Source organism: Salmo salar, chromosome ssa05 (genome assembly GCF_905237065.1).
Source record: "Salmo salar chromosome ssa05, Ssal_v3.1, whole genome shotgun sequence".
Taxonomy (NCBI): Eukaryota; Metazoa; Chordata; class Actinopteri; order Salmoniformes; family Salmonidae; genus Salmo; species Salmo salar.
In genome coordinates, this window is record NC_059446.1 from 54,404,292 (window position 1) to 54,418,270 (window position 13,979).

At 43.0% G+C, this 13,979-nt stretch overlaps 1 protein-coding gene across 2 annotated transcripts in view; it reads right to left on the reverse strand.

Moving 5' to 3' along the window:
- The window catches only part of LOC106605133 (four and a half LIM domains protein 3), a 75,077-nt gene extending 61,391 nt beyond the window's left edge, over positions 1-13,686 (reverse strand). Inside the window, exon 1 of one of the 2 annotated variants that reach the window (XM_014200479.2) lies at positions 13,448-13,686. In XM_014200479.2, coding sequence (XP_014055954.1) covers positions 13,448-13,526 — 79 coding nt within the window. In that variant the 5' untranslated portion in view covers positions 13,527-13,686. Of the gene's footprint in view, positions 1-1,958; positions 2,129-13,447 lie in introns of those variants that run through there. The other variant, XM_045718381.1, reaches the window with a different exon arrangement.
- Positions 13,687-13,979: the final 293 nt, after the last annotated feature.

Genomic DNA, 13,979 nt, shown 5'->3' on the forward strand with positions numbered 1-13,979 from the left:
GGTCACGGTCAAAGTCAGTGGTCATGTGTAGGGATAGGGTTCCATCTGCAGTAAGGGTCAGCTTGGTGTTTGATGGTCAGGGGCATGGGAGTGATGTCATCATGAACATAGACTCCAACAGATTCTGTTTCTATGGATGTCACATTCCCCTTCAAGTGAAGACATCTCTCCCTCTCGAATGAAGACACAAAAAGTTGTCTTGACTGATGGTAGCAAGACACTTAGAAAAGTATTGATCAGAGAACCAGAAAGTCTGGACATTACTGAGTCTAACAGGCCTGGGAACCTCAAAGAAATGTGCACAACAGCAGACACAACAACATCAACAGAACCTCTATGGCATTTAAGGTCTGGGTCCCATCTGTGCTGGTAAATGTGTTAGATGTTCTGGTCTCTGCTCTGGAATGAGTTACACTGAAGAAAAAAATAAAAATAATTGTAGTTGTTTCAACTACACAGAACAAAAATATAAACAACATGTAAAGTGTTGGTCCCATGTTTTATGAGTTAAAATAAAATGTCCCAGAAATGCTCCATACGCACAAAAAAACGTATTTCTCTCAATTTATTTACATCCCTGGAAGGGAGCATTTTATCCTTTGCCAAGATAATCCATCCACCTGACAGGTGTGGCATATCAAGAAGCTGATTAAACAGCATGACCATTACACAGGTGCACCTTGTGCCAAGGACAATAAAAGGCCACTCTAAAATGTGCAGTTTTGTCACACAACATGGCACAGATGTCTCAAGTTGAGGGAGTGTGCAATTGGCATGCTGAGTGCAGGAATGTCATCCAGAGCTGTTGCCAGAGAATTGAATGTTCACTTCTCTACCATAAGCCACCTCCAATGTTGTTTTAGAGAATTTGGCAGTATGTCCAACCGGCTTCACAACTGCAGACCATGTGTAACCACGCCAGCCCAGGACCTTCACCTGCGGGGGGGGGGGAATACGTATGTCTGTAGAAAAGCCCTTTGTGGGGAAAAACTAAATTCTGATTGGCTCCCATGGCTTCGTCCCTGTCCAGTCATGTGCAATCCATAGATTAGGGCCTAAGGAATTTATTTCAATTGACTGATTTCCTTATATGAACTGAAACACAGGAAAATCCTTGAAATTGTTGCACGTTGCGTTTATATTTTTGTTAAGTATAATTATTATTGGTTCCACAGCCTTTTTTTAGTTAATATGCCAAAATAATAGTTGAACGAACATGAGACAAATTGAGCAAACACATTTTATGTTGACAGAATTTTTGCCTGAGTTCTCAAATTGGTGCCAAGTTTGGGCCAACTAAAAATGGTTAAATTCAGGTAACACTTTAACAGAAAAGTTGAGTAAACTTAAAAAGCTGTTAATAATTATTATTTGTTGAAACAACTACATTTTTTTTTTTACAGTGTATATTCAATTACCACAAACATCCTGGGCTGAATCCGCCCTTTGGTTCTGCAAGCCCTATCGAACAAACAGATTACGCTCTTTGGACAACATTAGTCTAATGATCTCATAGATCTGACTGTTTGACAAAAGACCTTAAAAGTAAAGGTAAACAGTTTAATCAAGTGTGTCTGATAAAATTACGTTCTCTTCCGCTCTTTGTTGAATTAAATAAAGGTAGTCGCCGCTAAATTACGTTGCCATGAGCAGCACTGCAGATAGAGAGATGCAAGACTATTGCAGAAATGTGTTTATTTTCTGCATCTACGTCATATTACTGAGTCTACCTTTAATGCACAGGGGGAAAAAAGGGAGTGGAATTTCTCCGGCCTAGTGCCTAACACAAACCATTACAAGCAACCATTACAAGCGAGAGTCAATAACATTAGTATGCACTGAACGCAAACCAAACAGTAGGGACTTGCAGCAATCTCAGATGAAGCCATGCTGTGACAGGCACACCTGTCAGTGGCCTACAAGCATTAATGGTGTTCCTCTTGTGTCACTCCTCTCACCATCTCTTCTCTGCATCCCATCATTCAAGATCCCTGGCAGTGGCTCTCCATTGACCGTCCTGTCGTAAATCACCTCCATCTTCTCCTCCTCATCAACCAGGAGCTTGTGTTCTTTTATAGCCAAGCCAAGGACACGTTCTCCCATTTATGGCTCCTGCGAGTACAAGGCATTGTGATGGGAACAGCCCACCCCCCCCCCCTTTTTACTCTACCTTTGACTCTTGCACATTAGTGCCAACCTGGACCCATGCTGCTGCCAAGTAAACACTCCGCTATGTTTATGTTGGACTTGGGCAACTTGTCATATACACTTCGATTTAAGGGCCACGGAGTGACATACGCTCACGCCTTTATCGGAATGTGTGAGTGCGGCAGGTCGGTCTGGCCTGTCTCAGCCTGCCTCCTCTGAGTAGAGAACTCGACTGTCTATTCAACTACGGAGATGGAGGGAGAGGGAGCGAGAGAGAGAGAGAGACGGCTACTGAAGATGCCCGATAAGGAGTTACATTCTTGATGGCCCACCAGTTTCATCATGCGGAACAGGGATTTGCTTGTGTTACTTAAAGAGGGGAAACACACTCACTCGCAGCTGTGCTCCAAATAAAAACAGCCATATGAATTTAACAGAGGAGAAAATGCATATCTAATCTGTACAAGTAACAGCTTTTAACGCATTCATGCAAGACGGGTCGTCCAGGGTGAGCCAATCCATAACTTGGGTTGAGGAGTTTACGCACGTACACACTTCACCACAGCCCCTTCAGAAAAGATGAGCTGTAAGTAACAACCGGTTATGGCACAGGGTTCAATATCTGCACAAAAATGGGTCCACATACATCCAAACACGCACAAATTCAAGGAAATGCGCACACAGACTCTCCTCCGATTACGCCACATCTGTGATGATGTCAGTCATTTGGTTTCATTTCTTGCAGATGTGGTGGGAGGCTAGGCTCATTAAGTGTTGGGAAGCAATCAAGCCTAATACACCGGCCTTGGCACTTAGCTCAGCGTGTGCACGAGTGTGTGAGTGCTGGGGCGAGGTGGGTAGCCGAACCATATAAAGACAAAGCCACTGCGGTGGTGTTGATGGCATGTTGGAACAAACAAGGATTGCAGGCAAATTGCTACGCCAGGACATCACTGTTATGAGAAAGCCTTGTGAGAATGCTGTTTTGGAAAGATGTCAGGCCCTCTAATGCTCTCTGATTGTATCGTTAGCATTAGCGCCGGGCCTTGTTCAGGGCTGTTGAGCATCACTCTTTGGTGGGGATCATAGCAAGCCACAATACCTCAAAGTGATGGCCAATTAGGCCATATGCTTGGTGTGTGAGAGCAACCCAAAAAAAAAGGAGAAGACGAAATCCATGACATTCCAGATGAACAATGACTTCTATCACATACATTACGGGAGGTGTAAATCTAGGCGAGAATAGGATTACTAAAAGATGACAAGAGATACTACATGCTTATCACGAGCGGGTGATCCTTCAGGACAGTCTGTCCCACAGATGTGGTTTTTGGGCCCGCCCTCAAGTTCACAGAGTAGAAGCGTCTAGACGCTGTATAAAACCCATGTATTATCATCATCATCAGAAAAAAATCAAACAGAAAAGGTTTGGGTTTATGTGGTTGATTGATGAATGGATTTCTCGATAAAACTTCATCCTTCTTCCTCATTGTTATTCCTTTTATTGTTATCAGACAGTAGGTTTCTGGTAGGTCACGGTCCTCGAAAATAAATGCTTTGGGAGTTGCCAAATTAATACAGGGGACAGCTATGGAAGGGATGTTTAAATTACTGTATGGCGAATATATCTGTATAACATATACACTCCCAAATCAATGGAGGACATAGGGTTGCTGAGTGAACAGCAGCAAAGAGGCCTCTTCACACTGTCTTTCCCAGGTTTGTTGCAAGGTGAAATTACACACCCTACCACGCTGTATAAATGATTGGCCTACATTCTTCTCCCCCCCACAAGTGCCTCTTAACCATATAGGCCTATCCTATGATTTAATCATTAGCCACATCCCAACGTAAACATTACTGTATGTATGAAATTCATAATACACATCACATTGCTCGTTATCTCAAAACCGCTGCAATTTGTCCTCAAACTCGCAATGTGTGCCTTTTACACGGCTTGATGTGACTTGCTTGTTGGTTTTGGAGGCATGTTTGCTTGGATTTTTTTTATACATGGCCTCCATTTATTCAATAATGGGAAATAAGAGTGATGTTTACAACTGACAAGGCACTGTGGTGTGGCTGCCAGTGTTCTAGGGCACATTCTCTAACAGTGTTGCAAGTCTAGGCGAGGGGAATAGAAATGCATGCCAAAACGCTGAAATCAACCATCAGCCTGCCTAAACCAGACTGAACACTGTCCTCACTATTGTTTCACAAGAGTTCAACTTAGTGAGTTAGCCTGCCATCTATAGACGTGCCATTAAAATGGTGAACCTTTTCTAACAGGATAACACTAATCACGAGGGAGGTGTTGATACTAACTAGACAGTCCGTCTTGCGTTATGACTAGGGCCATGTGGTTTGCGCAACCATGTGATATGCCTGGATTTGAACCTTTTTTTTTTAATTTATTTATCAAAACTGTCCTCTTTATGTCAGATGGTCCAGCATCATCCTCAGCCAATTGCTTTCATTTGTCTAATTCTTATTTTTGGATGAGGCTTAAAATACATGATACTTTTTTTTTTTTTTTTTTAAATCAGACTACGTCACATGATTGTTTTGTGCAGAGGGGCCTAAATATGATTACGTGCCTTTCAACAACTCAATAGTTGTACTTCTCATAGTCTTGCAGTAGACAACATCCTCCTGCTGTAGGTCTGGCGCAGCCCGGGAACCAGTCATGGCTGACTCACAAAGCCGGATACACAACTGGGGGGGGGTGATGACTCGACAGGAATCACGCACCTAAAACATCTGCTTCGTCACAAGAGCCATGAAGCTGTCGCTGACATCACGCAGTTCCAACGCAGCTAGGAGAGTGGACAGGGCTTTCTCACTAAATGGTTTTGGGATAGCCAAACTCTTACACAACACGCATTGACAAGATCGGGTAGACAGTAAGGATTATTTGATGTCATAGGAGGGGACCAAAGAAACATTTATGATAGAAAGAGTGAAAGGGGTGAGGGGAGAAGTGAACAACATATGGCCTAAATAACCTTTATACCTGAGAGAGAGAGAGAGAGAGAGAGAGAGAGAGAGAGAAGAGAAAGAGAGAGGAGACCGAAGAAGAGACAGCAGAGCAGGGAGCACCTACATCTGGCCCTTCTTTGGACACTGTTAACAAACCTCCAGACGAGCTTCAATGCAATACAACACTCCTTCCGTGGCCTCCAACTGCTCTTAAATGCTAGTAAAACTAAACGCATGCTCTTCAACCGATCGCTGCCCGCACCCGCCCGCCCGACTAGCATCACTACTGTGGACGGTTCTGACTTAGAATATGTGGACAACTATAAATACCTAGGTGTCGGGCTAGACTGTAAACTCTCCTTCCAGACACATATTAAGCATCTCCAATCCAAAATAAAATCGAGAATCGGCTTCCTATTATTTCGCAACAAAGCCTCCTTCACTCATGCTGCCAAACACACCCTCGTAAAACTGACTATCCTACCGATCCTTGACTTTGGCGATGTCATTTTCAAAATAGCCTCCAACACTCTACTCAGCAAATTGGATGCAGTCTATCACAGTGCTATACGTTTTGTCACCAAATCCCATATACTACCTACCATTGCGACCTGTATGCTCTCGTTGGCTGGTCCTCGCTACATACTCCAGGTCATCTATAAGTCTTTGCTAGGTAAAGCTCCGCCTTATCTCAATTCACTGGTCACCATAGCAACACCCACCCTTAGCACACGCTCCAGCAGGTATATTTCACTGGTCATCCCCAAAACCAACACCCCTTTGGCCGCCTTTCCTTCCAGTTCTCTGCTGCCAATGACTGGAACGAATTGCAAAAAAATATATATATAAAATAATAATAATGTTTAAAAAAGTAAAAAAATGAAAAGACAAAAAAAAATATGCTTTTTAAATATATATATATTTTTTAAATCACTGAGGTTGGAGACATATCTCCCTCACTAACTTCAAGCATCGGCTGTCAGAGCAGCTTACCGATCGCTGCAGCTGTATACAGCCCATCTGTAAATAGCCTTCCAACCAACTACATACCTACTTCATCCCATATTTGTCCTTGTTTTCTGCTCTTCTGCACACCAGTATTTCTACTTGCACATCCTCATCTGCACATCTTTCACTCCAGTGTTATTGCTAAATTGTAATTACTTCACTATTGCCTTACCTCCTTACTTCATTTGCACACACACTGTATACAGATTTTTCTATTGTGTTATTGATTGTACTTTTGTTTATCCCATGTGTAACTGTGTTGTTGTTTTTGTCGCACTGCTTTGCTTCATCTTGGCCTGGTCGCAGTTGTAAATGAGAACTTGTTCTCAAAATGGCCTACCTGGTTAAATAAAAGGTGACAATTTTTTTAATTTAATTTTTCAAAACATACGCTGCCTCCCCCAGGGGGTCAAACTCAGAATCGGATTTCAGCCATTTACCAACAAACTAGCCGCTGGAGGAAGCCGTGCCCCCTCACAATAACACTGCAGCACCTGGACACCCACCCCCACTCACGCAGGAAACATGAGGTCACTTCCACTCATTCACAGACAGGCCAGACACACTCCAGCTGCCTGCCCCACACCCCCATACTCAATTGAAGGGTGCCTGGTTAGTGGCTAGTCTGACTACCAGAGGAAGGCAGGAAGAAGGGGGAAATGGCTGTTGGGGTTTGAGGATATAGGATACAGAAAGAAAGGCCTGCTTTGGAGGTAATGCTTGACAGGTTCATTTTAGGATCACTTGCGTGCTCAATACCTTTATAATGTTCTATTTTCTGAAGAACTAGTGTTCAAATTGCCTGGGTAGCTTTTACATCTGTCTTAAAGTAACTGCCCATCTTAACCAATATTTCACATACCGAAATACTGATTCCCCTTAGAGTGTTTGAGAGTCAGCAAATAAACAGCAAGCAGACCGCAAAAAGTAACAGATTCCAGTAGCTTCCTCAACAACAGAGTTGGAGAAAGAGGGAAAGAAAGGTGTGCTGTGTCAAAACTACAATTCAACATTCCAGTCTCTAACAACCTGCGAGCAATCGACTGTGGATTGTCCGTCATCGTTGTACTATGAGCTAGAAACTGTCAGCCCCCAAACCCACCCACTAGCAAATCGCTACACCCGCAATAACATCTGCAAAAAATGTGTATGTGACTGATACATTTGATTACAAGTCATTATGGTCCCACTGAAGTTTAAACATGGCACCACTCCAAAACAGAGAACTGCTAACCTTCAGCAAAACAAAGACACCTCCAAATAAAGAGAAAGGGAAAGGGGGACACCTAGTCAGTTGTCCAACTGAATGTATTCAACTGAAATGTGTCTTCCGCATTTAACCCAACCCCTCTGAATCAGAGAGGTACGGGGGGGGGCTGCCTTAATTGACATCCACGTCTTCGGCGCCCGGGGAACAGAATGTGATCTCTTAAAACGCCATAGAGAGAAAAGAGGAAAGAGAGAGAGAGGAAAAAAAATACATGATATATTATATACTCCATAAGGTGGGTCAAGGCAGGAATGCCAGACACTACATAAAGACTGTTACCTTTTGGCTTTTTTTGCCCTCTTGTGAAAAAAGTAACTGTAAAACCATCAGACTGGCCTTGTTGGCACAGCAGGACACTACAGATACACAGTTCTTCATAGGAGGAAGTTGAGTTGTGGTGTACAAGTGAGAGGAAGAGCTATTTGTTTTATTTCAAAGTTGACAATAGTACATGGCTTTGAGCTGAACTACCACTGTCCATGAAGGGTCAGAAATGATTGACACCCTTGATAAAAGATGAGCAATAATGACTGTATAAAATAAATGATTCAAATAATATTGTATGCAAAAAAAAAAAATGGGAAACTGTTTTACACTAATAAAATAGCTCAGAGAGAGATTGTTTAACAAGTTTTTTTTAATCAAAATGATTGACACTGACAAGTGATGTGAAGTTCGCAAACAGTTCATCATTTGAATTACTTAATACGCACTCCTTCAGCTCAGTGGCTCAGGAGCCGTGCTCTGACCAACAGCTGTCTGTCATATATGGGCGCAGGGAAACATTTCATGCTGCTGGCAGCATAAAGAAGAAAATACATGGGCCTCCCGAGTGGCACGGCAGACCTGGGTTCAATCCCAGGCTGTGTCACATCCAGCCGTGACCGGGAGTACCATAGAGCGGCACACAATTGGCCCAGCGTCGTCCGGGTTAGGGGAGGGTTTGGCCAGGGGGGGGGGATTTACTACTTGGCTCATCGCGCTCTAGCGACTCCTTGTGGCGGGCGGGGCGCCTGTAGGCTGACTTCTGTCGTCAGTTGAACGGTGTCTCCTCTGACACATTGGTGAAGCTGGCTTTGTGGTTAAGCAGGTGCATGTTAAGGAGCGCGGTTTGGCGGGTCATGTTTTTGAGGACGCATGACTCGACCTTTGCCTCTCCCGAGCCCGTTGGGGAGTTGCAGTGATGAGACAAGATCGTAATTGGATATCACGAAATAGGGGAGAAAAAGGTGGGTAAAATACACACTAAAAATGATATACATGTATAGAACGGATAACTGATCGCAGGGTGCAAGAATTAATGCAATTAATTTATTAATGAATGTTATGGACAGATTTGAAGAACCAAAACATACAGTACACACAGCCTTTGCTCAACAAACTCGAACTCGAGAATGAATCGTTGGGGGTGCTGCAATTCACGAATGATATGGTGCCAATCACACTCATGGCAATCAAGCAATGCATTCTGCCAAGAGTTATTCACAATCTAGTTTGGTTGCGGCCACAACTTCAAATGCCTCGCAAACAACAAATGTAATTGTGCTTTAAACAATGTACAAGTCTCAGTGACAAATGACAGCTCCAATAAGCCCCTTATGATGAATGGCAGAACCATGACTCTTTAGAGTTTTCAGTTCATTGTTCACTGGTAAGGGGTCCTGCGTGTTCTGGGCATTACTGACTCTATTGAACAAAATGAGTTGAAAGATTTGTTCTTTTGACTGAACGAGTCAAAAAGATCTGAGTCAGTAAAAAGAGCCAAACTTCCCATCACTACTAAAGATTCTTATAAATAAAAGTAGTCAAAAGTTTAGTATTTGGTCCCATATCCCTAGCATGCAATGACTACATTAAGCTTGTGACTACAAACTTGTTGGATGCATTTGCCGTTTGTTTTGTTTGTTTTTCAGATTATTTTGTGCCCAAGAGAAATGAATGGTAAATAATGTACTGTGTCATTTTGGAGTTACATAGGTAGGGCCCTATAAAAATCTGTCAAATATTATGCCCGATTCAGTTAGTCCGTCCCCCCCCCAAAAAAAGTGTTTATTTTCCAGGTTTCTGTTTTTCCCTGCTTTTTGCTCTCAAAATCACACCTTTGTAATAGAAAACAACAAAATTGGGTGTTCTAAGTCCACAACAATGCTTAAACCACATCAGGAGACCACCAAAAAAATCGAAGACAATTTCGTTTTTGGGTGTAGTTACCCTTTAAATTTAACGGTGCACCATCCTGAGACCATTTGGTTAGCAATGTTTCTGTAATGCTCATGTGACTGCAGATTTTACAAAGCAAATGACCACTGGATTGATACAAACAATCATGTTATCCTTCTGCCAGGTAGGCATAGGCTACTTTGTAGTTAACATTTAATTGAGAAGGTTTTTGGGAACCTTTCCATCTACCAGAAGAGGTTGTCTTACATTAGCATCATCACTAACGGCTACACAAAGTGGTAGACAAATGCGCAAATTCAGACAGCTGGATTCCTGTGCCGTTGCCTCTTCAGAAAGCTTACGGGAAAATATGAATCACTGATGCATTTTGTTCATGTCTTATGATAATCTTTGGCATATTAATGCATTTAGTTGATTTCCTATGTTCAATAAATGTTTTAATATTGTTGAATTCCGTTTTAATGTCTGGATTCTGTGAATCCGTCCTCGTTCTCCACAACACTGATTTTATAGAACCCTAGAGAGGGTCAAAGATCATACCCCGTAGACATGCTAACCATGAAAAACAGCCCCAGACCATTATTCCTCCTTCACCAAACTTTACATTTGGCACTATGCATTCGGGCAGGTAGTGTTCTTCTGGCAGATGGTGAAGCGTGATTCATCACTCCAGAGAACACGTTTCCATAGCTCCAGAGTCCAATGGCGGCGAGCTTTACACCACTCTAGCAGACGCTTGGCATTGCGCATGGTGATCTTAGGCTTGTGTGCGGCTGCTTGGCGATGGAAACCCATTTCATGAAGCTCCCAACTAACAGTTATTGTGCTGACGTTGCATCCAGAGGCAGTTTGGCACTTGGTAGTGAGTGCTGCAAATGCGCTTCAGCGGTCCCATTCTGTGAGCTTGTGTGGCCTACCACTTCGCGGCTGAGCCATTGTTGCTCCTAGACGTTTTCACTTCACAATAACAGCGCTTAAATGTTGACCGGGGCAGCTCTAGCAGGGCAGAAATTTGACGAACTGACTTATTGGAAAGGGAGCATCCTATGACAGCACCACGTTGAAAGTCAATGAGCTCTTCAGTAAGGCCATTCTACTGCCAATGTTTGTACATGGAGATTACATGGCTGTGTGCTTGATTTTATACACCAGTCAGCAACAGGTGTGGCTGAAATAGCCACTAATTTGAAGGGGTGTCCACATACTTTTGTATATATAGTGTAATTGGAATGGTGCCAATTTATAAATTAGCTTGAGCATCTGTTATATTGTACCAACACACCCAGAAGAGAGGCTCCTTCAAAGAAGAGTGTAGTTTGTCAGACCTCTGACACCTTAGTGAGAGGGGTTAAGGGTGCATTCTTCGGCTAAGGCAAGGTGACGCAACAACCAATGTGGGAACTCTGCCGGTTCGCGCTCGGTTCATAGCCAAAACAAAACTATACCTAGGGGCCAACCTAAATGATGCCGCCAACGGAAGAAGAGTCACTGCCTGAGTCGGCGAAAGGGCGGTGAATTGAGCAGCGCTGTAGTTGGTCTCCATCGCCTAGCTCACGCAGCAATGCTGCTAAATGAACAATGTTTGGAGGGAAAGAGGCTGGGCACTGAGAGTTAAATACATTTTTGCCATCTACATGGGAGATGTGAATTGCAGGCTATTACCACTGCCATGTCTGCGCTTAGGTAGAATCCACATTAGCCTAGCCATCAGCCAAACAAAGAAAAACATATTTCAAAGTTGATACATGTGCATCCAGGTATACTTATGTGGGTGAGTCAACTTATTTTAATGACATTATTTCATATTATTTAATACATGTTATTAACAAAGTGTCCGCCACTTGAAGTAGAAATTAAATAAAATGATTACATGAAACAAACTACAGGAAATGGGTTAAGTGCTAAACAACTGCAGTAATGGTTGCTTTGGTTGTCAACAGCCTTGTGGCTATTGTAGTCTTTTAAGTGTAGGAAAACAGGGATCTCTAAAGTTGTCCCAGGTGAAGCAGGAGGCAGGCAGCATGCAAGGGAGAACCAACTGCGCTGGCGCCTTTCCTAGTCGGTCTGGAACTCACAGTAAGCCTGGTGACACAGCTATTTTAAGGGTATGATTTATCTTCCAGTGACCACATCTTCCCTTTCTCACCCAATGTTGCCGTTTCACACGTGTTACAGATGAGACAGCAACATGACTAGGGTTTCAAAATTCCCAGGTTTTCCTGCTTATTCCATACTGATTCCAGAAGTGTTCTAACCAAGAACTGCTCAGCCTTGGGGACTGACCACTGAATCAATGAGGAGGGAACTGCTCAGCTAGCTACCTCCATCAGTGCCAGGATGCCCCAGGCATGCCAGTCCTGATGACAGCCTTGGGGTACGACATGTAGCACGAAAGCCAGGAAAAAACAGAGGGAATAGTGGTGGTAAGTATTTCATGGCTCCGTCTCAAATGGCACCCTATTCCCTACATAGTACACTACATTGGACCAGAGCCATATGGGCCCTGTGTGTTGCATTTTTTGTAGGGAATCAGAGGAGGTTGGTGGCACGTTAATTGGGGAGGACGGGCTTGTGGTAACGGCTGGAACAGAATCAGTTGAATGGGATCAAACATGGTTTCCATGTGTTTGATGTCATTTCATTTCATTTGCTCCTTTCCACCCATTATTATGAGCCGTCCTCCCCTCAGCAGCCTCCACTGTAGGGAATAGGGTTCCATTTGGGATGCAACCCATCTGTGGGCACTAGACAGGCCAGCACTCCCTGTGACAAGAATAGTCCCCTTTTCCCTGCAATCGTTCCCTCTCTTCTCCACTCATGGCTCCCTCTGTCTTCAGTCCCAGTTATCACTGTGTGTAATTACTGAAGGTGCTAAGTGGCAAGAATGTTCATATTCCCTCAGTGCAACTGGAGCATGTTCAGGGACACTACAAAGTCTACAGAACCTCCAATTATCTCAGCACTTCCATACCCTTGTATAGAAGACATGGTTAAATACTAAGTTAGTAGACATAATAACAATGTGTAGACATATTAAATATCTCTCCAACCAACTGAGACTTGGAGAAATCCACGAATGAAGTGATATAGCCTACTAGGTCACCTTTCCTACTATACTTATGAGGATATAAATTGGAGCGGTTTAGGTGGGAGCTATTGACCATTTGTTGCTTTAGAAATGTGGAAAGTAGAAACGTCATATGGAAACTGACATATCATTAGGCACAAGATCCCATTCTGAGGCTCTTATGCTTGACGTGAGACAACAAAAGCGTACATCCTGTTATGGAATTACTTTATAACTCCCGTTGTTGCATTGTCCAGTAGAAAGCTGAAGTTTGTAAGTATAGTTTAGTCTCAATTTCCAGTTATTCTCAGGTCACTTAGTCTCATTAGTATAATATGGACAAAACTGCTACAAAGTAGGCTATTTCTAAATTGTCAGATGTTCCTTTCTTCCTTTCCTGACATGGTTTATATGCATTGCTGTATCTCTCATTCATTCATTCATTCATTCATTCAGAATCCGGGAGCACTGATTAACTTATTTTCTGCCTCACATTGCAAATGAAAAGTTCAAAACTGAAAAGTTCAAATTAAACGTATTTACTTCAATAAATGCATATTATGCCTACATTACTGACATCAGGCTAAAATGCGTAATGAATGGGACTCAAAATGGCACAATAGAATGATAAAAAAGAAAGAATGGTTTTCATCAGTAAATCCATGTGCAAAGAATAATAAACGTGTGTGTAGGCCGACTCTAGAGTTTACGTAGGTCTACCTAAGAACAGTGGATATATGATGGCGAAAAGTGTGCAGTTCACTATTGTAGGTAGAATGGGTGATCGCGCTTACCCGACGTTATATCTGCTGTTGAATGCACCTTTGCGACTTGACAATCGAAGCCCACCTCTCGCGCTGTGTCACCAGACATTCAAACGATGAGAATTTCTGCCGCTCGCTACTCCAGTGGCAGATTATTATACTGTACAATTTTTCCCGTTCCTTTTTCACTGCAGTCTACTCAGATCTCTAACTGTACAATGTTGAAGTGTGAGACAGTTCACCGGCTCTACTGTCTATGAGGAAGTTGATGGTGAGTCACAAGACTCCGCCCCGATATTGGAGAAAAAGCTCCCCCCTCTAACTTCGAACCTCCGGACTGTGCTGTGCTTTGGTCATGTAGGCCAGGGATGGGAAACTGGCAGCCCCCCTTTTGTAGGCCCGCGATGAATTCCCTTCCAAAAGTCGGGGTCTCAATTTACTGTTGAGAGTAAGAATAGTAGAATACACAAGGTGCCATTTCTAATAGTAGAATACACAAGGTGCAATTAATACATTTGGTTGTGCCTCAGCAGTTTTTCTATTGTTATGTCAGTCACTGATA